This window comes from Nerophis ophidion, linkage group LG09 (genome assembly GCF_033978795.1).
Source record: "Nerophis ophidion isolate RoL-2023_Sa linkage group LG09, RoL_Noph_v1.0, whole genome shotgun sequence".
NCBI lineage: Eukaryota > Metazoa > Chordata > Actinopteri > Syngnathiformes > Syngnathidae > Nerophis > Nerophis ophidion.
In genome coordinates, this window is record NC_084619.1 from 18,269,659 (window position 1) to 18,296,970 (window position 27,312).

The following is a 27,312-nucleotide window of genomic DNA, read 5'->3' on the forward strand; positions in this document are numbered from 1 at the left end:
CAAGATGGTGGAGGGGGCGGAGGGGATATTGCATTAAAACTGTAATTAAATTGATGGCTAATTGATATTTAATTTTTTTTAATTCAATGCAGACAATACTCTTATTTTTTTAGCTGCATTTTTTCATTTCAGTTGCCAGGTAATAGAGGGGAAATACTCATTTTAAAAATGTACATAATGAACATGGGCAAGGTAGTCCATTATGATCTATTCAAATATTGTTGTTTGTTGTTTTTTTTAAATCAATTTTTGAGTTTGAAAAAAATTATGACAAAATAAAATAAAGACAAAAAGAAACGTCAATATTTGTTCATGGTATTAATTGTGTGGGGTTTAAAAGTATTTCAGGTACATGAATAGTATGCTATATTAGAAGATGCAATGCCCAACATATGTAATTTTACATGAAAAATCCTACTTTAACATATTTACATGATTTTAAATGTAAAATCTAATCACATCAAGTAGCAACTTATTGTGCTTCTGTTAGGATCTTATGGCATATTGTTAGCTTGCATCTAGATACAATTTTTGATTTTGAAGAGACTTACTAAACTAGCTATAAAGACGCTAAATTCATTGGGTTTCCAGGGGGAAAAATAAATAAATGATAAATGGGTTGTACTTGTATAGTGCTTTTCTACCTTCAAGGTACTCAAAGCGCTTTGACACTACTTCCACATTTACCCATTCACACACACATTCACACACTGATGGAGGGAGCTGCCATGCAAGGCGCCAACCAGCACCCATCAGGAGCAAGGGTGAAGTGTCTTGCTCAGGACACAACGGATGTGACGAGGTTGGTACTAGATGGGAATTGAACCAGGGACGCTCGGGTTGCGCACGGCCATTCTCCCACTGCGCCACCCCGTCCTAAAACTAGTCCTACAATCAACAATGACTTCCATGTTAAAGAATCCCTAAATTCAGAAAGTTATCCAGGCTAAAGGCAAGAGGCTAAAAATCTTGCACGTCCTAAAAGAGGCAACTCCTTCTAAGGAAGGACATAGCTACAAATAAAAGGCACACCAGTGAGATGGGTTATATATTTATCATTAGTATCATTAGTTTATCATGCCAACTCCCACAAAACTAGAGCAATAGTCACAATGCGAGAGAAAGGTCCATTTGTGTTATAAGAAAATCTCAACTGCAGAGACAAAAACAACTGAAAAAAAAAAAGATACTGCATCCTGACATGACAGGCTTCTACTTGATGTATTTTCAAATGGAGAGGGTGGCATGCGGAGAGACATTTGAAGTAAAATAAAATTTTCTCTGCGAAAACAACATTTCTATCTAAAACGAGTCCATCACTTTGGAAAAACTAAATGTTTGAAGTGCATGTCACTACTTATAAATTGTAGAGTAATGAGGATTGGGCCTCAGGTTACAAGTGGAAAACCCGGAATAGACTCTAAATTTGAAGGAACTGGAGCTACAAAGTTGATAATGCATATTGAAAATCAACACCCTAATTAAGATTGTTATCTCCATTCCATTCATGTCATGATTATGTTTGGAAAAACATTCCACTGACAAACATGGCAACAGTCACATAAGCACAGGTGTGGCACAGCAAAATTGGTGACTGGTGACGTTTGATTAATAGGTGTGTTTGTTTATCTGAAATCTACATTTCATTAAAAAAAAAAATGTAAAAGACTGGCTTTCTACAAGTGTTCAGGTTTTGTTGACAGGAAATGAGGAAAAGTCATGGGCAGGGTAAAATGTCAGACCACTGATTAACCTTGAAGCACAAGAGGGCTTCGCCTCTTTCCATCTTCACAGTCCTGACCTCTCAGCTGGGCGCTCGGGTGCCTGAGCAATGATCATCCCATTTGACTGGCTCCTCCAAGAAGAGGACTGTTCATTTAAATATCAACAAAAGCGACAACAATCATGGATCAGGGGAGAAAAAGGTCTGCATCCAGCCAAATTGGGAAGTGCTTTACTTTTTGACCACCGTTGTAGCTGGTCAATTACCCTTGCATTTGTCATGATGACTGCACTTAGCATTGTTGTTTTAAAAAAAAGCTTCAGAGGGATGTAAAAAATCCAACTGTTAATGGGACACTGTTGTGCAAAAAAGTAGAGTCAATAAGGTGGACCAGCCTGTTGACTTCAGCTCATCGTAGAAAATACACCAAAGCTGGAATGGTGCTGACCTGATGGCTCATCTGCAAGTTAAAATAGCCCCGCGTGCCGCCAGCCGCATCATATTCATGTGCAAACAGGCAAGGACTAACAGCAGGTGCCAAGCAATTCTCCCCACCCCTTTCAAACTGCTCTTTTATCCTGTTAAGCACTTAGCCTATTCAAAAAACACACACAAAGACACTCGGAGATAGCTTTAAGTGGGAGATCAAGCCGCTAATGCGTCATATAGGTACGGGGAAATGGAAAAGGTGGACGATAGACGCACCTACATGGATTTTAGGCAGCCGATCTAACTTTCAGGAATCAGTTGCCACGGCAGCGAGTGTGGCCAGGGAAGCGGTTGCGCTCACGAAGAGAGAGCTGATGTGGGGAGATCAATACAGGCGGAAAATGCTGAGACCAGCAGTCTAATGCTGTTCTCCGCAAAACCTGTCCGACAAAGAGGGGTGGGAAAAGCCGCAGCAAACATGGATGACATGCTGCTATGACTAGGTGCCATAAAGGCAGGCTTTACTGATCATATTGATAGTTATGCATTAGGTATGATGTAGGATTTTAAAGAAATGTCATCTATGAATTAAGTTTGCGCACATTTGAACCGCACCCTCTTGAATCTTCCCAGGTACTGACTAAACCAGTCGACACAAACCAGTTACACCTCTCGGTAAACAAAGGTGTGTCGCAAAACCCCAATGGCTGTTATTTGAAACCTTCTGTAGTGTTTTTACTACCTATCAAACAACAACTTGAATTACAGAAAGAAATGTGTGAGCAGATGTGAGGGCTACTAATTGAGAATGACATAACCTTACGCAAAACTACTAAATGGATTAAAGCATTCTAATCAGTGACTGTGAATTAAAAATCTTACACAAGACATAGGGATACAACCTGCTCTCAGCGCCCACAGAGAAGCAGTTGTTTTGTTTTTTCCTCCAGTCATGTTTCCAAGCTCTCAGTATTCACCTCACAGTTACAAACAGACGACTGGGAGGGAAGGAAACACCTCCTGCCTGTTGAGGAAGTCCATTTTCAGAGAGTTGGCCGGTTCTATACCAAAAAAAGTGAACTTTCACAAGAAAAGGCCATTTTGTTTTACAATGTTAACCTGTTAATGACACAAAGGCAAGTAACAAAGTAAAAGTAACACGGGAAAGATTGACTTGTTGGGCACAAACACTGACTTTATTAGTTTCAAACTTCACTTGGACTCTCATCAGAGGTTAGCTTACCAAAGTACAGCGCTGCCTCCCAGCAAACACTCTGAAACCTTATCTAGAGGGTCATGTGCCTGTCGCGTCGACAAATCCTCCCCACGATGGCCTCATATACTTCCAAATACCACCCAAACAGCAATCATTGCCATACCGTTTACTTGTCTCTTGTCAATCTTTAAAATATTGTGCACTCTCAGTTCTGCTCAGGTTTTAAAGGGGTCATATTATAATTGTTTTTCTCTTTATCTAAAACACTTTCTTGTGGTCTACATAACATGTAATGGTGGTTCCTTGGTCAAAATTGTGCATATATTATGTTTTACAGACAATCTTCAAGCCGCTTTCTGACCGTCTCTTGAAGTTGTGCTATTTTGTGGGCAGTCTTATTTATGTTCCTACATTTCAACTGTGTCTCTTCACCGTCAGTCATGGTGTAGTTTATAGCACTTCCATATCGAGTCTACTGACAGACACAAATTAGAACTATATGCTATTTTGTATTTTAAATCACAACAGCGGAGAATGCATGTGCATGTACGAGCCAGTCGGCCCCACAACAAGATGTAGAAAAAAATGAAGGAGCTTATTGACTACAACGTTGAACTACAATGGCGGACTTGTGCAAAGTTCTTTGGGCAAAACTTGACCATATATAAATATATTTTCTGGCATCATCAATGGGAAAAGCGTCACAAATGGGGGAAATTCCAAACAGCTCATTTAGGAGGAAGTATGAAGAAAAGGCAATATTGTTTTATAAATATCTCCGCCATGCCTCCATGGTTTGATTTTAAATTTTCGGGACTTACACAGATCCCAAACACAAATACAGGTACCAAAAGATAAGAAAAGTTGGTTTTGCTGAACAGATCCCCTGTAACACACAGGTGTTTGCCATGCACAATCACATTTCCTGTGTTTACAGAACATGTTATGTTGAAGGAACCAGCAGAAAGGTCACTCAACCTAAATCAGAGCAAACTTCATTGAGCATGAGGAAAAATAAGACAAAATGTTCCAATATCAACTCGAGGACAACTGGAATCAAAATGTTTGTATGAGAAAATAAATACTGATGATTCAAGAGAGTTACAATAAAAAGGCAATAGACATACTTTATATTGCAGCACTAATGTCAGAACAATGAAGCTTGCTGTAAAATTGTTATTTTTACATCCAAGACCTGCAGTATGTTTCTTCTCTAGTTGTAGTTTCTGCAAAAGGCTAAAACAGATTTGTTCATTTGATGGTTTCCTTCATGAATACTGATCCATCTTACAGGGAGACGAGGGACAGTTTCCATTTGTTAAGCAATGTTTGCAAGAAAACATCAATATATCCCTGGAGATTCATTGTTAAACACATACTGAACTCCTATACTTAAACAGACTTTACCAGATTGTACAAGTCCAGTGTAAAGCTGTCATTTATACAAAGATTGATTTACATGTGTTACTCTATTTTTTGTTGTTATTTTCAAAACACCCAATTCATCCCCAGATGTGCTAAAAGGTGCGCACCGCTTGCACAACAGCTGGCAAGTCCTGTGTCAGTACAGCCGTGGTGTAACCAATTAAACACATTTTGTTAATTATGCCAGGGGTGGTGGGACAAAGACCTATTGTGTTTCCGTCTTCCCGACCAATCACTCAAAGAAACCGTCACATCAGTGAGGCGTGTCCTAATCTAGAGCGTCTTGTGTCCACCATTTAGAAATGAGACCAAGAGAGAAAGGAGGTGGGGCAATTAAATTAAATGTGCATAGTCCGTGCAAGCACTCATGTGAGCCATAGATTGCATTGCCAAATCACTACACTTTTCTCCACTAGAGCACATAAGTATTGCAGGATCTTTTCAAATTATTAACCGAACTCACAAAATAACTTTGGGCTTGGGAATATGGTGAGATATTGTAATTCTATCATATTGTAGCCAAGAGGAGATAAAATAACAAAAAAAATTTCAAAGTGATACACTGGTACTTTGGTTTTAGTAACCCATAACATAAGGTCCGACAAAGATCGAATCATACAAAACCAAATCAGTTTTCTTACAGATAAAAAAAGGAGGAGAGGGAAGAGCCACGCTGGTCCCACCATGTTCTTTCTTGAATTCAATAGTGTTTTGAACAACTTTTACCAAAGTCGTGGCACTCGCAGTTTTCTCTGGGTCAGTGGTGCAGCGCTGGTGATAGGTTTTGAATGTAGAAGTGATTTGAGCGGGTCCCTGGGAAATTATATAGGTCCCCAATTACAAATAATAAAAATAATTAAATATATATTATATATACCGGTATATATATATATATATATATATATATATATATATATATATATATATATATACACACACACACACACACACCCCTATATATATATGTATAATAAACCCAAAACCAGTTACGTTGGCACGTTGTTTAATTCCTGAATAAAAACAGAATACAATGATTTGCAAATCCTTTTCAACTTATATTCAATTGAATGTACTGGAAAGACAAGATGTTTAATGTTAAAACTGAGAAACATTTTTTTTTTGCAAATAATCATTAACTTGAATTTAATGGCAGCAACACATTGCAAAACAATTGGCACAGGGGAATTTTTTACCACTGTGTTGCATGGCCTTTCCTTTTAACAACACTCAGCAAAAGTTTGGGAACTGATGGGACAATTTTTTGAAGCTTTTCAGGTAGAATTCTTTCCCATTCTTGCTTGATATACCACAGTCCGAGTCTCCGTTGTGGTATTTGACGCGGCACACATTTTCAATGGGAGACAGGTCTGTACTACAGGCAGGCCAGTCGAGTACCCCGCAATATTTTACTATGAAGCCACGCTGTTGTAACACGTGCAGAATGTGGCTTGGCATTGTCTTGCTGAAATAAGCAGGGGCGTAAAAGACGTTGCTTGGATGGCAACATATGTTGCTCCAAAATCTGTGTGTTCCTTTCAGCATTAATGGTGGGTTCACAGATGTGTAAGATACCCACGCCTTGGACACTAATACACCTCCATACAAACACAGAAGCTGGCTTTTGATCTTTGCGCCTGTAACCGTCCGGGTGGTTCTTTTCTTCTTTGGTCCCGACGACACGACATCCACAATTTCCAAAAAAACAATTTGAAATGTAGACTCTTCAGACCACAGAACACTTTTTCACTCTGCATCAGTCCATCTAAGATGAGCTCGGGGCCAGCAGAGTTGGCGGCGTTTCTGGGTGTTGTTGATAAATGGCTTACGCTTTGCATAGTAAAGTTTTAACTTGCACTTACAGATGTAGCAACGAACTGTAATTACTGACAGTGGTTTTCTGAAGTGTTCTTGAGCCCATGTGGTGTAATTCTTTACACACTGATATCGTTTTTTGATGCAGTACCGCCTGAGGGATTGAATGTCAGAGTCATTCAATGTTTATTTTCGGCCTTGCTGCTTACGTGGAGTGAATTCTCCAGATTCTCTGAAACTTTTGATGATATTACGGACCATAGATGGTGAAATCCCTAAATTCCTTGCAATAGCTAATTGAGAAATGTTGTTCTTAAACTGTTCGACAATTTGATCACGCATTTGTTCACAAAGTGGTGAACCTCGCCCCATCCTTGTTTTTGAATGACTGAGCATTTCATGGAAGTTTCTTTCATACCCAATCATGGCACCCAATTAGCCTGTTCCCCTGTGGGATGTTTTAATTAAGTGTTTGATGAGCATTCCTCAACTTCCTCAGTTTTGTTTGCCACTTGTGCCAGCTTTTTTGAAACATTTCAAATTCAAAATGAGCTAATATTTGCAAAAAATAACAAAGTTTACCAGTTCGAACGATAAGTATCTTGTCTTTGCAGTCTATTCAATTGAATATAAGTTGAAAAGGATTTGCAAATTGTTGTATTCTGTTTTTATTTCCGATTTACACAACATGCCAACTTCACTGGTTTCGGGTTTTGCACATACACAAACACAGACACTTATATATACAAACATACATACATACAAATACACATATAAATAAATGCATATACACACACAGACATACACACACACACATATATATATATATATAACACACACACACACTCACACACACGCACACACACACACACAGTGCTAATAACAAAAAAACGCCACCAAAACAATCTGACTTCCTCAAAAAGAAAATAGCATTTTGTGATGAGGATGATGTGGTGTTTGGAAAGTTGCACAGAGGTATACGGACGGGTTCATTATCCCTTAAAAACATTTAAGTATTAAGTTATTAATTCAATAACTATGAATGTGCCAATCTGTTTCTAACTTTACTGGACTGATAAACTTAAGCTGGCGTATCTTGGCTAATAATTATGGTTAAAAGTATTTTTCACACAACTTCATCTCTCTGTTACTAGTTAGCTAAGTCTAGTTATGTTAGCTTGTTAGTTAACATTAACAAACAGACTACCTTACCGAGGAGTTTTAGACCGCATCCTCCAGATGTCCGACATCACAGACGTACAGCCATAAAACGCCATGTCCACTTTGCAAATTACTCTTCCTCTTCTAAAAGGCTGCACAGAAAAGGTTTAATGTTTGGCTAAACATGCATCTCTACTGAGCCCGTGCTTCGGGATGTAACAATAAACAGTAATAATCACAAAATCTTTAGGAAACTGACAAATACGACTGGAAAATGTGAGCAAGATTGAAAAATATGGTTGCCATGCACCCAAATACAATTGTCCATAAGTTACTAACAATCTGACTAATCATTATAAAACTATGAAGATCTTTCTAATATAACCATAGTAGCATGTCCTCCAAAGCATTCTGATCACAATCCATTGTGAGGCAATTGGTACAAATATGTATATACTAGCGACACAAAAATGTGCAGACCAATCATTTCATCGTTTAACAAAATGTCAAATTAATTGATTTATTCCATTCACAGCCACCCACCATGGTTTCATCAATTCAGGCAATTTCATCAAGTCACATCACTGTGAAAGATTAGAGGGTATCCACAAAAACACAGATTATAAAAGATAGAGTAGTAATTTATACAAACCCTGTTTCCATATGAGTTGGGAAATTGTGTTAGATGAACTGTAAATATAAACGGAATACAATGATTTGCAAATCATTTTCAACCCATATTCAGTTGAATATGCTACAAAGACAACATATTGGATGTTCAAACTGCTAAAAAAATTTTTTTTGCAAATAATCATTAACTTTAGAATTTGATGCCAGCCACACATGACAAAGAAGTTGGGAAAGTTGGCAATAAATACTGAAAAAGTTGAGGAATGCTCATCAAACACTTATTTGGAACATCCCACAGGTGTGCAGACTAATTGGGAACAGGTGGGTGCCATGATTGGGTATGAAAAAAGCTTCCCAAAAAATGCTCAGTCTTTTACAAGAAAGGATGGGGCGAGGTACACCCCGTTGTCCACAACTGCGTGAGCAAATAGTCAAACAGTTTAAGAACAACGTTTCTCAAAGTCCAATTGCAAGAAATTTAGGGATTTCAACATCCACGGTCCATAATGTCATCAAAAGGTTGAGAGAATCTGGAGAAATCCCTCCACGTAAGCGGAGTGGCTACATCTGTAAGTGCAAGTTAAAGCTCTACTATGCAAAGCGAAAGCCATTTATCAACAAGATCCAGAAACGCCGCCGGCTTCTCTGGGCCTGAGATCATCTAAGATGGACTGATGCAAAGTGGAAAAGTGTTCTGTGGTTTGACGAGTCCACATTTCCAATTGTTTTTGGAAATATTCGACATCCTGTCATCCGGACCAAAGGGGAAGCGTACCATCCAGACTGTTATCGACGCAAAGTTCAAAAGCATGTATCTGTGATGGTATGGGGGTGCATTAGTTCCCAAGGCATGGGTAACTTACACATCTGTGAAGGCACCATTAATGCTGAAAGGTACATACAGCTTTTGGAACAACATATGCTGCCATTGAAGCACCGTCTTTTTCATGGACGCCCCTGCTTATTTCAGCAAGACAATGCCAAGCCACATTCAGCACGTGTTACAACAGCGTGGCTTCGTAAAAATAGAATGTGGGTACTTTCCTGGCCCGTCTGCAGTCCAGACCTGTCTCCCATCGAAAATGTGTGGCGCATTATAAAGCGTAAAATACGACAGCGGAGACCCCCGTCTGTTGAACGACTAAAGCTCTACATAAAACAAGAATGGGAAAGAATTCCACTTTCAAAGCTTCAACAATTAGTTTCCTCAGTTCACAAACGTTTATTGAGTGTTGTTAAAAGAAAAGGTGATGTAACACAGTGGTGAACATGCCCTTTCCCAATTACTTTGGCACGTGTTGCAGCCATGAAATACTAAGTAAATGATTATTTGCAAAAAAAATGAAGTTTATGAGTTTGAACAGCAAATATCTTGTCTTTGTAGTGCATTCAATTGAATATGGGTTGAAAAGGATTTACAAATCATTGTATTCCGTTTATATTTACATCTAACACAATTTCCCAACTCATATGGAAACGGGGTTTGTATTTCAAAGTAATTCATTAGAGGGCCTGGGCACAACTATAATACAGACAGAGTTAAGCAATCGAACTAGAAGTTTTGCTTTTGTAACAAATCGAAAACCACGACCAGTCACACGCCCAAAAGCACATGGTGGATTTTAGAGGACACAACCTTCCATTTACTTTGGGTCAGAGTACACAATACTCTGATAAGGCTGATTACATGGCCACACCACCATTTTGAACAGCATTTTCTATGCGACTTAAGCATAAATAGGAAAAACTAACTCAGTCTTTAGGGTTATGTTTGCTATTGTGTTTCATGTTCATGTTGTGCTGACTGAGCAGAATCTGATCTGAAATCTAGAGTGTGTGCTCGGTACTTAGCACACATATATAAGTACATTTGTGAAAATCTAGTGAGTCACATTTCTTCAGTTAGCACACATACTCTGAGGTGCATCTGGATCACTAACAGAGTGAATTGGAGCAACTGTTTAAAAGAGAAAAATTAATAACTAGTCAAAGTTGTAAAAATGAAGTTTGGTTTTCACAACGGTTCAAAAGAAGACATTTTGTTACCACAGAGTTGAGTACAGTGTTCTGTTGGAGAAAAAAAATCCCAGTAACAACGGAAGCTCTGTAAGAGTAGTCTAAACAGGAATACAAAAAAATTAAAATAAAAACAACACACAATGTGACTGCCGGGACCATAATCCAATACAATTCAGCTGGAAATCAGTTTGGTCTGGACTTTGCCCTAATCTAATGAACGCCATTCAGCAAGTGGGCCTACACTCCGGCTCAGGCCTTTAAGCCAGGCTAGCAGAATGGCTCCAGGGATGTCAGTCACTTGGGTGCTCCATTTTGGTCAAGATTCACATATCTCCATAACTATGTCCTTGGATCATGAGGCATGACACCATGACTTTTGTTTTTTGCTTGGTTATAACGGTATTTCTAAGACACAACTAAAAAGGTCACATTTATGTCAACACAAACTAAGATGTACTGGTAGGCACAATTGTTCAATGACTTGACTGTATTAAATGCAAAGTGCCATGAAAGCACCTAATGAAATGCACAATGGCGACATTAACTACAGTAACGGCATGTATGCTCCTTTACTCAGTCATGAAGAGTAAATCATAGCTCTCGATAATGGAGTTTACGGTTTGGTGGCATCATCGGCACCATGTGACCAGCCTAAAAATAATTACAGATGCTCAGAAAAGTCGATCGCTATTATTAACATTTCAATAAATCCTGACCAATATCACTGAGAACGAAATGTTACAGAGGAGACAATCTTAATCCTCCCACACCAATGTGCCATTTCTAGTTCTATACCCTAAACAAGTGCAGATAGTGCAGATGTTTTCATTTGTTTACTACTTTATGACAACACATCTGGGCAGCACAACCCGTAATTGTAATCATGGACCCGTTTACACTGCACACCAAATATCCATCCATTTTCTACCGCTTGTCCCTTCTGGGTTCGCGGGGGGTCGCTGGAGTCTATCTCAGCTGATTTTTTTATTGCCATAAAGTGACACAGATCCGATTTTTTGGGGCCGTCTACACGCTCCAAAGTCTTTCAAATCTGATCTTTTCTCATCAGATTCAGGCCACATCAGTAGGTAGTCCGAATCCTATTGGAATCTGATCTTTTCAAATATGACTTAAGTCTACACGCAATGTGACCTGAATGATGTATGTGACTTTTACATAACGGCCATAAAAAGATTCGAACCCTCACAAATATATTACATTATTAATATCCATTCATAGATTACATTACTTTAATTGATTTTCATGTACAAAACAACTTACATTTTTAAGGTGTGGGGACTTTTTTTGTATTCGCACTAGCAAGTCAGCGACTTCCATGTTCATTTGGAGAAAAATCTGATTTGGGCCACATTAGTCTTTGGTAAACGTAGTCCATGTGTACAAACTGTACTAATAAAAAAATCAACATCATGGCACAAAAGGAAAGGGTAAATTGGTTAATTGGTTAACTGTAACGGCTGACCGTTTTCTCATGTCCAAAAATGAATAAAAATAACAATACACAGAATCAAGTGCCCTAAATCATCGATTGCGAAAAAAAGGTTGCTATACCACAGAGGGGTTGGCATGCAAATTTTAAGCATACTCGTATGTTGGTTAGCATTGTATCCGATATAATTAGTTTTTGTATACAATATATCACCATTATAAAATGACCAAAACCTTTTAAATGTGTTTTTTTTTAAGCATGCTAAGGGTTAGCATATTAACTGTTAGCAGATTATCTTTTTGTTTGTTTTGAAACAACAATGATTAATTGTTGATTTTTACCAATAATAATTGTATGGAAAAATCAGAGCCATTAACAGCTACATTTTAACAAACTATTTTTTCTATTTTATTTTACTCATTTTAAACATCATAGGCTGGTGCGTCTACCTAAAAACTGGATAAAATGAAATGTTGGTCATAGCGTTTGAGGTGTTTATAGATATCGAAGGCATTTTAACATGCACAATAAAATCATCGTAGAGCCCTATTTATAGTAATGTATGTCAGTAAAGTTAGCAGGCCCCCGTCTATTCTGGGAGGCAAGACCCTGCAAAGGACTCAGTACATGTGGACATAGAATACATGTAAGAACAAAAGACAACAACGAAGACAACAGATGGTTGTGTCCATAGAAACGCAGGCTATAAACCAACAACAGATTGATAACATCTGCCTTTTTTGTTCTTTTCACCTTATCTTATTTTGTATAAGTTTTATTATTTATCATAGGGACTTTAAAGGGAAACTCCACTTTTTGTGAATGTTGCCTATAATTCACAATCCTTATTAGAGACAAGAACACACATTGTTTTTTTTTATGCTTACCAACTTGTAAATAAAAGTCTGTAGGAGCCAGTGTATGGGAGCCATGAAGTCATGGCGTCATTGTGTTTATTTCGACCATAAAACCAAATAAAAAAAACATTAAAAAAGCGGCAAAAATACTCTATTTACATTTCATTACCTGAATATTTACCTCTTAGCGATAGTTATTATAACCACTAACGTTATGGACCTATTTTAAGCAGCACATTGATCAAGAGCATTGACATCCTGAGCTGGTGAGCGGATTTCTCGCCTCTGAGCTTGTGAAAGTTAATAAACAAAAACATATCCTAACAACCTGACAGTTGGCATCCAAGTGAGAGCAGACATTGTACAGTGAGTGATGTTTTTTATGGTTTGTTGTCTCTCATGAAGTCTGCAGCAAGGAGTAGTAGCTGTTAATTGTTAAAAGGCAAAGCGAACGTTGTGATGCGCTTGTGAAATGATCACGTTGCTATATCCTTAAAATTAGCAAAATATGTAAATATTACACTTTATTAGGAATGTGCCTGTTACCATATTACATATATACTTACATTGTGTACATAAAACATTAATGGAAGTGTTTGGATGTTTTTAAGCGGTATATGTACAGAAATACAGCAACTTCCATAGAATCCTTTGGAAGCGGACATTTGTCGACATGTATTTGCCTGGTGAGATTGCATTAAAAAGAAAAACGTGTGTGCTTTTCTTACATAAGGATTGAGAATGACAGGAAATTCCAAAAGAGTGCACTTCTCGTTTATCAACTTGTAAAATAAAACAACGTGGAGAAATATGAATGGCATACCTAAACTAAAAACAAATATAAAAATAAAAGAATTTGTTATGGGTATAGTTAGTACACCGGAGAAAGTACACTGCGAAAAGTCTGTGTTCAAAAACAAGAAAAAAACATATACAAAAATGAGGGGTATTTTATTTGAACTAAGCAAAATTATCTGCCAATAGAACAAGAAAATTCGGCTTGTCAAGACTTTCCAATACAAGTAAAATTACCTAACCTGAAAGAACTCCAAAATACCTTAAACTAAGTATATTCTCACTAATAACAAGTGCACGTTTCTTGGTAGAAAAAAAATTAGACCTTTTTGCTAAATATGTTGAAAAATATTCTTAAATTAAGTAAATGCTTTTGCCATTATCTTGACATAATGACATGCGCTCGGCATCGTGATTTTTTTTTCATGCTTGAAGTAAGAAATTATTACAACGTTAAACGACTGAAGCTCTACATAAAACAAGAATGGGAAAGAACTCCACTTTCAAATCTTCAACAATGAGTTTCCTAAGTTCCCAAACGTTTATTGAGTGTTGTTAAAAAAAAAGGTGATGTAACACATTGGTGAACATGCCCTTTCCCAACTATTTTGGCACGTGTTGCAGCCATGAAATTCTAAGTTAATTATTATTTGCAGAAAAAAAAAGTTTATGAGTTTGAACATCAAATATCTTGTCTTTGAAGTGGATTCAATTGAATATGGGTAGAAAAGGATTTGCAAATCATTGTATTCCGTTTATATTTACATCTAACACAACTTCCCAACTCATATGGAACCGGGATTTGTACTTTAAAAAAAGTAGTTTTACACTTGTGAGTGTTAATGACACAGCTTTGCAACAGTTGATATTCTAGTTCAGGGGTCGGGATCCTTTTTGGCTGAGAGAGCCATGAAAGCCAAATATTTTAAAACGTATTTCCGTGAGAGCCATTTCATATTTTTCAACACTGAATACAACTAAATGCGTGCATTTTCTAAGTAAGACAAACATTTTTAGAGTATAATAAGTCCCTAATTATTTTTAATAACATTGTTATTTCTTGAACAGGTGCGGAAGAAAACGGATCGATGGATTACAATGCATGAGAATGTTTTATATTTTGAAAGTTATTATTCATTACTTATCGTGTTAAGCAATGTCAGATAAGATTTATCTGAGAGCCAGATGCAGTCATCAAAAGAGCCGCATCTGGCTCTAGAGCAGTGGTTCTAAACCTGGGTTCGATCGAACCCTAGGGGTTCGGTGACTCGGCCTCAGGGGTGCGGCGGAGCCTCCGCCATGGAGGTAAAGACACATCCGACTTATCGTGTAAATAAAAACTTCGTATTATGGATACCCCCAAACAATGTTCCCTCTAATTGATTGGTCGATTGAAACTTTTACTAGTAGATCGCAAAGGAAGAGAATAAATTATATGAAACAGTATAGTTTACACAGTACAGTACGTATTCCGTGCAATTCACCACTAAATGGTAACACCCGAATAAGTTCTTCAACTTGTTTAAGTCGGGGTCCACGTTAATCAATTCATGGTGATGTGTGTAAGGTGTGTAATCTGTTGTGAGTTCATGCACTGTGTTGGTTTTGTTCTTTGAACAAGGTGATGTTCATGCACGGTTCATTTTGTACACCAGTAAAAAATAAACATATTCCAGAAAACACAGAGTGAGATGTTCTACCTCTTGTGCGAAACACAAATGCATAAAATGACATAACACATTAAAATGACTAGTAAAACATTTAAAAACACAACAACCAACTTCTAAAACCTTAAAAATGACTCTAAAACACATAAAATGACTCCGAAGAGATACACAGTGACATCTCAAACGTAAATTACTCCTAAAACACGTAACAAGACTCCTTAAACACATAAAGACTCCTAAAACATGTAAAAAAGACTCCTAAAACATGTAAAAAAGACTCCGAAAACACGTAAAAAAAACTCCTAAAACACATAAAAAGACTCCTAAAACAAATTAAAAACAGAATGAGGTGTTTGCCAGCACATACACTTGGTGGCCTTGTAGGTGAACAGTGAACGTGAATGGAAGACCTGAAGGATAAAATAATTTACACTGCTGCGCATCATCAGTAGTGTTCCTCTGGGTCACTGGGTGTTTCGGCCTTTAACACTATTCACCCTCTCCAGAGGCGGCCAGCTACAGGATGATCAGACCTGAGCTTGCGACCAAAGTCCAATTAGCAATGAAAGTCACCTTGTTGGCAGACATATCATGAATTTGAAAAAAATACATATTTTATTTTTCATTAAAAAAGGGTTCGGTGAAAGTTGTAGGTACCAAACTGGTGGGGTTCGGTACCTCCAACAAGGTTAAGAACCACTGCTCTAGAGTCATAGGTTCCCTACCCTTGTTCTAGCTTCAAGCATGTTTTACTCATCATTGGTCATACAATCTCAGCAACAAGCTGTACTATCTTATGGAGATCATTTAGGACCAAAACCCTTAAAACAAGTAAAACACCAACATAAAATTTGCTTAGTGAGAATAATTATTTTATCAGACAGAAAATACCGTATTTCCTTGAATTGGCGCAGGGCATACAGTATGTGCCTGCCTTGAATTACTGCCGGGTCAAACTCGCTTCCCAAAATAATTAGCGCATGCTTAGTATTACCGCCTGGTCAAACTCGCGACGTCACGAGTGACACTTCCCCTGTCATCATTTTCAAAATGGAGGAGGCTGATTTCAATACCGGCACTTTAAAATCGTATAAAAATAAATAAATAAAAAACTTAGATTTATATCGCGCTTTTCTAAACACTCAAAGCGCTCACAGAGAAGTGGGACTCAACATTCATTCACACCTGGTGGTGGTAAGCTACATCAGTAGCCACAGCTGCCCTGGGGTAGACTGACGGAAGCGTGGCTGCCAGTTTGCGCCTACGGCCACTCCGACCACCACCTATCATTCATTCATCATTCATTCACCAGTATGAGCGGCACCGGGGACAAAGGATGAAGTGTCCTGCCCAAGGACACAACGGCAGCGATTTTTTGGATGTTGATAGGTGGAAAGCAAACCTGCAACCCTCAGGTTTCTGGCTGGCCACTCTACCCACTACGCCATGCGCCCCATAAAGGGAAGAAGATTAACAGCTATTCAGTAGGATTTAAGGTCCAAGCTTACATCAAACTCAATTTTTTACTGCATACCTTTGGTAAGCGCCGGAGTGAGAAGAGGTTTTAAAGGCCTACTAAAACCCACTACTACCCACCACGCAGTCTGAGTTTATATATCAATGATGAAATATTAACATTGCAACACATGCCAATACGACCTTTTTAGTTGACTAAATTACAATTTTAGATTTCCCGGGAGTTTCGTCTTTGAAACGTCGTGTAATGATGACGTCTACGCAAGACGGCACTGGTTTTTAGGAAGCATGAGCGCTGCGCACACACACAGCTAAATGTCGTCTGCTTTAACGGCATAATTATACAGTTTTTTGGACATCTGTGTTGCATAATCTTTTGCAATTTGTTCAATTAATATTGGAGAAATCACAGTAGAAAGATAGAGTTGGGAAGCTTTAGCCTTTAGCCACACAAACACACGGTGATTCCTTGTTTAAAATTCCTGGAGGTGAAACTTTCCTATGGATCAGAGCGCGGTCAAGAGAACATGGATCCCGACCACATGTCAACCGGCAGGTTTCGGTGAGAAATTTGTGGTTAAAAAGTCATTTCTTACCGGAAAAAAGCTGAGCTTGTGCCGTCCATAGCTGCCGTCGACTCCCCTGAGACACTGCGGGTCAAGACACCCGTGGAGACACCCTTCCGACCCTTTCTTTTTTTCTAGTCCGTCGCTATCAATATCCTCAAACATGAATCTTTCATCCTCGCTCAAATTAATGGGGAAATTGTCGTTTTCTCGGTCCGAATAGCACTTTTCGTTGGAGGCTCCCATTAAAAACAATGTGAATATGTGAGCAGCCATCAAACATGTGACGTCATCGTCTGCGACTTCCGGTAGAGACAGGGCATTTCTCTTAGCACCGAAAGTTGCGAACTCTATTGCGGATGTTCTCTACTAAATCCTTTCAGCAAAATAATGGCAATATCGCGAAATGATCAAGTATGACACTAAGAATGGACCTGCTATCCCCGTTTAAATAAGAACATCTCATTTCAGTAGCCCTTTAAAATAATTAGTGCATGCTTACTTTTACCGCATGCCTTTGGTAAGCGCAGGAATGAGAACAGGTTTTAAATTAATTAGCGCCCCGGCGGCAATTCAAGGAAATACGGTAAGCAAATATCACCCTTGTTTGAGATATTGAATCAGACATATATTTTAGTTTTTGCAGTGTACGATGCCAAGTTTTGGAACGGGAATTGTAAATAACAGAAGTTTCTACTAAAGTGCAACGAAGGGATAATTTCCACATTCAGATATTGTTTACAGAGGATTCGGTATCTGGGACAATCTTGTGATAATCCATGACATCATGTGCTCAGCTAATGTAGCCTCGCAACCTTTGATCCTGTCGAAATTCGCTCGACATATTTATTTAATAATGCATAGAGAAGACAAATAAGTCAAATCAATCATTAAAAAAATAATAACTTAAATCAACAATATATAGCATAAGTAATTAAAGACAGTGACAAGCAAATATGGCTCAACAGTATGATATAATGTACATGTATGGAGGCATGAATCACCACACACGCACAACGTGGAATACGAAGTTCCACGCAGTGACGTGAACAATTGCCCAACAACTTTCGACAAACTAGACTGAGTAACTTATTACCAAACTTATTATCAAACTCATGACGTCACGAGTGACACTTCCCCTGTCATCATTTTCAAATTTTCAATACCGGAAATTTGAAATCGCATAAAGGGAAGAAGATTAAGAGCTATTCAGTAGGATTTAAGGTCCAAGCTTACATCACATTCAATTTTTTACTGCATACCTTTGGTAAGTGCCGGAGTGAGAAGAGGTTTTAAAATAATTAGCGCATGCTTACTTTTACCACATGCCTTTGGTAAGCGCAGGAGTGAGAAGAGATTTTAAATTAATTAGCGCCCCGGCGGCAATTCAAGGAAATACGGTAAGCAAATATCACCCTTGTTTGAGATATTGAATCCGACTTAGATTTCAGTTTTTGCAGTGTACGATGCCAAGTTTTGGAATGGGAATTGTAAATAACTTAAGTTTCTACTAAAGTGCAACGAAGGGATAATTTCCACATTCAGATATTGTTTACAGAGGATTCGGTATCTGGGACAATCTTGTGATAATCCATTACATCATGTGCTCAGCTAATGTAGCCTCGCAACCTTTGATCCTGTCGATATTTGCTCGACATATTTATTTAATAATGCGTCTAGAAGACAAATAAGTAAAAATCAATCATTAAAAAACAATATATAGTACAAGTAATTAAAGCGAGTGACAAGCAAATATGGCTCAACGGTATGATATTGTGTTCATGTATGGAGGCATGAATCACCACACACGCACACACACACACACACAACGTGGAATACGAAGTTCCACGCAGTGACGTGAACAATTGCCCAACAACTTTCGACAAACTAGACTGAGTAACTTATTACCGGTTGACAAACATTGGCTTGGTTTTAAAACTCCCATTCCCACGAGTTAGCCCCGCCAAGTAGCTTTTAGTTTAGCAGCAGCTCGGTAGGTCAGGGAGGGTAAAGCCACCGCTAGCGTTAGCATGGTTCCAACTTTAACCACGCCGCCGGAGTCCATTTCGACAAAGGTGACACGACCGCGAATGCAGACCGCCGTGTGGCCGCAATAAAGGACCGGAGAAGTGAATACCGGAGGTGGGGAAAGCCATGGGGGAAGTCAGGTTAGCTAGCTGCCACATGCCGTCAATGCTCTGCCATGCTGGCCCCTCGTTGAGCGAAGTCACTTCACCACATTTTACTTTTAACACAATGAGCCACAAAAAAAAAAACACACAACAAAAAAACGGATATTTGTTGAAGGATACTCACAATCATGCACGGCGTGGCTCGGCGTGTGTGTTTTAAAGACACGACTCGGATGTGTGGCTGCCTCGCACAATGTCAGAGATCAGATCAGCAGCTGCTTCCTCCATGCACGCAGCGCGCGGATCACACGGCGCTACGGCAACGCTACCAAACCCCTCGCCGTCGCCATGGCAACACAGCCAATCCAGCCAATCACAGCCCCTCCCCTCCTATCTCCCCTGGCAACTGCCGCAGCGAAAGGGGGCTCCACGAGTGCGCGCACGCTATCCTATTTCGCTCGAACCAAATGGGCTTTCACTTTTTTTTTTCTTTTTTTTTTTTTTTTAAGTCGCATACCTTTACTGGTGTAAAGCATTTTGTTTTTGTTCAACACAATGCGTATTGAAAGTAGGCGTTGTTTACACTGTACACACAAAATACCTCGGGGCGGGGAGAGGATGTGTCACCACACCCACTAGAGTGGACCCTCAACATGGCCCCCACCTAAAGTAAACCAGACCTGCATATACACTCACGGGTCACGTGATAGTTAAAACGAAACAAAACAGTTATGAAGAGCGCACTAATCTGTGAGTCGCATTCCTATGTCAAGGATCATCCATTTATTAACATGTGAAGATCCATCCATCCATCCATCCATCTTCTTCCGCTTATCCGAGGTCGGGTCGCGGGGGCAGCAGCCTAAGCAGGGAAGCCCAGACTTCCCTCTCCCCAGCCACTTCGTCTAGCTCTTCCCGGGGGATCCCGAGGTGTTCCCGGGCCAACCGGGAGACATAGTCTTCCCAACATGTCCTGGGTCTTCCCCGTGGCCTCCTACCAGTTGGACGTGCCCTAAACACCTCCCTCGGGAGGCGTTCGGGTGGCATCCTGACCAGATGCCCGAACCACCTCATCTGGCTCCTCTCGATGTGGAGGAGCAGCGGATTTACTTTGAGTTCCTCCCGGATGGCAGAGCTTCTCACCCTATCTCTAAGGGAGAGCCACGCCACACGGTGGAGGAAACTCATTTCGGCCGCTTGTACCCGTGATCTTATCCTTTCGGTCATGACCCAAAGCTCATGACCATAGGTGAGGATGGGAACGTAGATCGACCGGTAAATTGAAAGCTTTGCCTTCCGGCTCAGCTCCTTCTTCACCACAACAGATCGGTACAACGTCCGCATTACTGAAGACGCCGCACCGATCCGCCTGTCGATCTCACGATCCACTCTTCCCCCACTCGTGAACAAGACTCCTAGGTAAACCCTAACCATGTGAAGATCAGTTGATGTAAACCAGGGGTCACCAACCTTTTTGAAACCAAGAGCTAGTTCTTGGGTACTGATTAATTTGAAAGGCTACCAGTTTGATACACACTTAAATAAATTGCCAGAAATAGCCCATCCATCTTCTTCCGCTTATCCGAGGTCGGGTCGCGGGGGCAGCAGCCTAAGCAGGGAAGCCCAGACTTCCCTCTCCCCAGCCACTTCGTCCAGCTCTTCCCGGGGGACCCCGAGGCGTTCCCAGGCCAGCCGGGAGATATAGTCTTCCCAACGTGTCCTGGGTCTTCCTCATGGCTTCCTACCAGAAATAGCCAATTTGCTCATCCATCCATTTCCTACCGCTTATTCCCTTTTGGGGTCGCGGGGGACGCTGGCGCCTATCTCAGCTAGAATTGGGCGTAAGGCGGGGTACACCCTGGACAAGTCGCCACCTCCAGGCTCAGGATCTTTCTGTGTGGAGTTTGCATGTTCTCCCTGTGAATGCGTGGGTTCCCTCCAATTTGTTCAATTTACCTTTAACATATATATAAAAAAATGGGTATTTCAGTCCGTCATTCCGTCGTACATTTTTTTTTCCTTTTAAGGAAGGTTTTTTGTAGAGAATAAATGATGAAAAAAACACTTAATTGAACTGTTTAAAAGAGGAGAAAACAAGAAAAAAATGAAAATTAAATTTGGAAACATAGCTTATCTTCATTTGTAAATAATGTAAATAATTATTGTAAATAATGTACATAATTCAGTGTATATACTATGATGATTAACCTGTGTGATGACTGTATTATGCTGATAGTATATATTTGTACCATGAATTGATTAATGTGGATCCCGACTTAAACAAGTTGAAAAACTTATTTGGGTGTTACCATTTAGTGGTCAATTGTACGGAATATGTACTGAACTGTGCAATCTACTAATAAACGTATCAATCAATCAATCCAAAAAATTTTGACTCTTTAAAATTCATAATTCAACAGAAAAAAATTACGAGAAAAAGTAGCTAATTCGAATCTTTTTGAAAAAACAATTTATGGAACAGCATTAGTCAATTTTCCTGATTAAGATTGATTTTAGAATTTTGATGACGTGTTTTAAATGGGTGCAATCTGCACTTTTTAAAAAATATATAACAAATTGGACCAAGCTATATTTCTAACAAAGACAAATCATTATTTATTCTATATTTTCCAGAACAAAATGTTTAAAAGAAATTCAAAAGACTTTGAAATAAGATTTAAATTTGATTCTACAAATGTTCTAGATTTGCCAGAATATTTTTTTTTTTAATCACAATAAGTTTGAAGAAATATTTCACAAATATTCTTCGTCGAAAAAACAGAAGCTAAAATGAAGAATTAAATTAAAATGTATTTATTATCCATCCATTTTCTACCGCTTATTCCCTTTCGGGGTCGCGGGGGGCTATTCTTTACAATAATAAAAAAAATACTTGAACATTGATTTAAATTGTCAGGAAAGAAGAGGAAGGAATTTAAAAGGTAAAAAGGTATATGTGTTTAAAGATCCTAAAATCATTTTTAAGGTTGTATTTTTTCTCTAAAATTGTCTTTCTGAAAGTTATAAGACGCAAAGTAAAAAAAATAAATGAATTTATTCAAACAAGTGAAGACCAAGTCTTTAAAATATTTTCTATTTGACTTTTGTCTCTCTTAGAATTCAAAATGTCGAGCAAAGCGAGACCAGCTTGCTAGTAAACAAATAACATTTTAAAAATAGAGGCAGCTCACAGGTAAGTGCTGCTATTTGAGCTATTTTTAGAACAGGCCAGCGGGCTACTCATCTGGTGCTTACGGGCTACCTGGTGCCCGCAGGCACCGAGTTGGTGACCCCTGATGTAAACAATGCTTATTTAATATTCTACAAACCCCCAAACCAGTGAAGTTGGCTCTTTGTGTAAATCATAAATAAAAACAGAATAAAATTGTTCTTTTAAATAATGTAAATCCATTCATCCATTTTCTTCTGCTTGTCCCTTTTTGGGATCGCGGGGGGTCGCTGGAGCCTATCTCAGCTGCAATCGAGCGGAAGGCGTCGTCCACCCTGGACAAGTCGCCACGTTAAATAATGTAAATAATCATTGTAACTAATGTAAATTATTATTTTTAAATAATCTAAATAAATCAATGAATATACTCTGATGATTAACTCGTGTGATGACTGTATTATGCCGATAGTATATATTTGTACCATGAATTGATTTACATGGACCCCGACTTAAACAAATTGAAAAACGTATTCTGGTGTTACCATTTAGTGGTCAGTTGTACGGAATATGTACTGTACTATGCAATCTACTGATAAAAGTTTTAATCAATTAATCAATCAATTCTCAACCTATTTTCAATTGAATAGACTGCAAAGACATGATACGGTACTTCACGTTCGAACTGGAAAACTTTGTTTTTTTTGCAAATATTAGCTCATTTGGAATTTGATGCCTGCAACATATTTTTAAAAAGCTGGCACAAGTGGGAAAAAAAGACTGAGAAAGTTGAGGAATGCTCATCAAACACTTATTTGGAACATCCTGCAGGTGAACAGGTTAATTGGGAACAGGTGGGTGGGTATAAAAGCAGCTTCCATGAATTGCTCAGTCATTCACCAACAAGGATGGCGCGAGGGTCATCACTTTGTGAACAAATGCGTAAGCAAATTGTCGAACAGTTTAAGAACAACAATCCTCAACTAGCTATTACAAAGAATTGAGGGATTTCACCATCTACGGTCAGTAATATCATCAAAAGGTTCAGAGAATCTGGAGAGAAATCACTGCATGTGACATTGAAAGCCTGTGACCTTGGATCTCTTAGGCGGTACTGCATCAAAAAGCGACATCAGTGTCTAAAGGATATCACCACATGGGCTCAGGAACACTTCAGAAAACCACTGTCAGTAACTACAGTTTGTAGCTACATCTGTAAGTGCAAGTTAAAACTCTACTATGCAAAGCAAAAGCCATTTATCAACACCACCCAGAAACGCCGCCGGCTTCGCTGGGCTCGAGCTCTTCTAAGAAGGACTGATGCAAAGTGGAATAATGTTCTGTGGTCTGACGACTCCACATGTCAAAATGTTTTTGGAAACTGTGGATGTCGTGTCCTCCGGACCAAAGAGAAAAAACAACATCCGGACTGTTCTAGGCGGATGGTTCAAAAGCCGGCATCTGTGATGGTATGGGGGTGTCGTAGTGCCCAAGGAATGGGAAACTTACACATTTGTGAAGGCACCATTAATGCTGCAAGGTACATACAGGTTTTGGAGCAACATATGTTGCCATCCAAGGAACGTTATCATGGACGCCTCTGCTTATTTCAGCAAGAAAATGCCAAGCTACGTGTTACAACAGCGTGGCTTCATAGTAAAAGAGTGGGGGGTACTAGACTGGCCTGCCTGTAGTCCAGATCTGTCTCCCAATGAAAATGTGTGGCACTGTACATCAAGCAAGAATGGGAAATAATTCCACCTGAAAAGCTTCAAAATATGGTCTCCTCAGTTCCCAAATGTTAAAAGGAAAGGCCATGTAACACAGTGGTAAAAATGTTCCTGTGCTAATTTTTTTGCAATGTGTTGCTGCCATAAAATTCTAAGGTAATGATTATTTGCAAAAAAAAACAATTGTTTCTCAGTTTGAACATTAAATATTTTGTGTTTGCAGTCTATTCAATTAAATATAAGTTGAAAAAGATTTGCAAATTATTGTATTCTGTTTTTATTTAGGAATTACACAACATGACAACTTCACTAGTTTTGGGTTTTGTATAATGATTGGATGGATTTGTTTATGCAAGCTAACTGTCTCTTGTACCACAGAACTAAACTGTCAAAACAATAACTCCTCTATATTGCCTTTGCTGCCAATAAATGGGATTGACTTAAAATTTCTCACACAGCTTAATGCACTCAATAAAACATCCCATATAACTTTAAGGGGTTTTGGAAAATCCCCACAGAACTTGGTGAAGTTAGTTGGTGAACTGACAAGTATGTCTGTAAAATTTGAACAAGATTGGTTGAAAAACATAGCAACCATCAAGTTCAGTGAGAATTTACAGACGCGTCCTCCTGGATGAAGACCATTTCTTTCTATCCAATCTGATGGAGCGTGAGAAGTGCTGCAAATGGGAATGGGCAAAAAGGAATGGGTGAAACTACCCAAAGATAGGTGTGCCAAGCTTGTGGCATCTTATTCAAAAAGACTTGAGGCTGTAATTGCTGCCAAAGGTGCATCAAACAAGCAAAGGCTGTGAATACTCATTTATATACGATTTTTTTTAGTTTTGTGGTTTTAATAAAGGTTGAAAATTAGAAAAAAAAAAAGTTTTACATTGACATCATTGGGTATTGTGTTTAGAATTTTGAGGATAAAAATGAAATTATTCCATTTCATTTCGGAATAAGGCTGTAACATATATATATATATATATATATATATATATATATATATATATATATATATATATATATATATATATATATATATATATATATATATATATATATATGTATGTATATATATATATATATATATATATATATATATATGTATGTATGTATATATATATATATATATATATATATATATATATATATATATATATATATATATATATATCCACATCGAATTGACTTGAAATTTCTCTCACAAATCCAGTTTCATGTACTCCACAAAACGTATTTGCACTGTAACAGTTGTTCTGATGAGATATTTGCAAAGGCCAACATTTAACAACTTTAACAAGCCTTGTCACTCGCTAACTAGAAATTATTTACATCCTTGCGCAAAAAAAAAAAAAAAAAAAAATAATATATATATATACATATGGTCAAGATTACTGTGGTTTATCCGTTATACAGTGCTCAATACATATAAATCACAGTTTTTCCCTGCTTTTCAGGGGATTTTAATACATCTTTTATTATATGTTTTATTATAAAATCCCCTGATGAGCAGGGAGACCCGTGAAACAGGCTTGTAAGGATGAAATAGCCTGTGTGTTTTTTCTTGACCTAACGTATACGCACGTATATACCTATATATATATATATACACACACACACACACATATATATATATATATATATATATATATATATATATATATATATATATATATATATATATATATATATATATGTGTGTGTGTGTACATCATGAGTCAAAACTTTTGGGGACCCCTGCCTTACACCATAAGTCTGAATGACTTGAAATTTCTTGCGCATGTTCAGATTAAAGTCCTCTACTAGAAGTACATACAACTTGTCGTTAAGCCCCCAATCAACAACGTCAGAGGGTTAAATTACGCTTTTCTCATTGGGCGTCCAATACAACCACAGCAAACTAAATAATGGCAGACTTTGGGACCGCAATATTGAAAATGTCCCCAAGACGTCCAGCAGAATGGAGCTAGCTGCTTTTTTTTGTTATCTATACTTGGCTATCTGTTGAGTGCAGCTTTACTGTCGGAAAGCGACTTCACACCAAACTGTAACTTTCACACAGCGGTGATACCGTGCTCACCCTATTTCATAAGCGTTCATAAGTAGCTCTCTGTGGTCTCATCTAAAAGGTTACCCGTGTGCATAAACTCACATACACTATATTGCCAAGAGTATTTGGCCCCCTGCTTTGACTCACATATGAACTTGAAGTGCCATCCCATTCCTAACCCATAAGGTTCAATATGATGTCAATCCACCTTGTTCAGCTATTACAGCTTCAACTCTTCTGGGAAGGCTGTCCACAAAGTTGTGGCGTGTGTATATAGGAATTTTCGACCATTCTTCCAAAAGCGCATTGGTGAGGTCACACACCGATGTTGGTCGAGAAGGCCTGGCTCTGAGTCTCTGTTCTAATTCATCCCAAAGGTGTTCTATCGGGTTTAGGTCAGGACTCTGTGCCGGCCAGTCAAGTTCATCTACACCAGACTCTGTCATCCATGTCTTTATGGACCTTGCCTTGTGCACCGGTGCACAGTCATGTTGGAAAAGGAATTGGCCCGCTCCAAACTGTTCCCACAAGGTTGGGAGCATAGATTTTATGATATCCTGGATCATTCAAAGTTAATTTCACTGGAACTAAGGGGCCTAGCCCAACTCCTGAAAAACAACCCCACACCATAATTCCTCCACTGACCCCTCTATGTCAGTTTACGTGGCCTACCACTGCACGGCTGAGTTGCTGTTGTTCCCAAACTCTTCCCTTTTCTGATAATAAAGCCAACAGTTGACTTTGGAATATTTAGGAGCGAGGAAATGCCACGACTGGATTTGTTGCACGCTGGAAATCACTGAGCTCCAGAGAGTGGCCCTTTCTTTCACAAATGTTTGTAGAAACAGTCCCCATGCCTACATGCTTGATTTTAAACCCCTGTGGCCGGGCCAAGTGATTAGGACACCTGATCCTGACCATCTGGATGGGTGGCCCAATACTTTTGGCAATATAGTTTACCTGTCATGCACGCCGTGTTACTTGCACAGTAACATACTTTTA

At 38.7% G+C, this 27,312-nt stretch overlaps 1 protein-coding gene across 2 annotated transcripts in view; it reads right to left on the reverse strand.

The window, feature by feature from the left end:
* The window catches only part of foxn2a (forkhead box N2a), a 38,523-nt gene extending 18,649 nt beyond the window's left edge, over positions 1–19,874 (reverse strand). Inside the window, exon 1 of one of the 2 annotated variants that reach the window (XM_061910467.1) lies at positions 19,543–19,874. Coding sequence is in view for 1 of the 2 variants with exons in the window: in XM_061910466.1 (XP_061766450.1) it covers positions 19,364–19,412 (49 nt within the window). In the remaining variant the exon portion in view is untranslated. Of the gene's footprint in view, positions 1–19,363; positions 19,495–19,542 lie in introns of those variants that run through there. The other variant, XM_061910466.1, reaches the window with a different exon arrangement.
* Between the last annotated feature and the right edge of the window lie 7,438 nt (positions 19,875–27,312).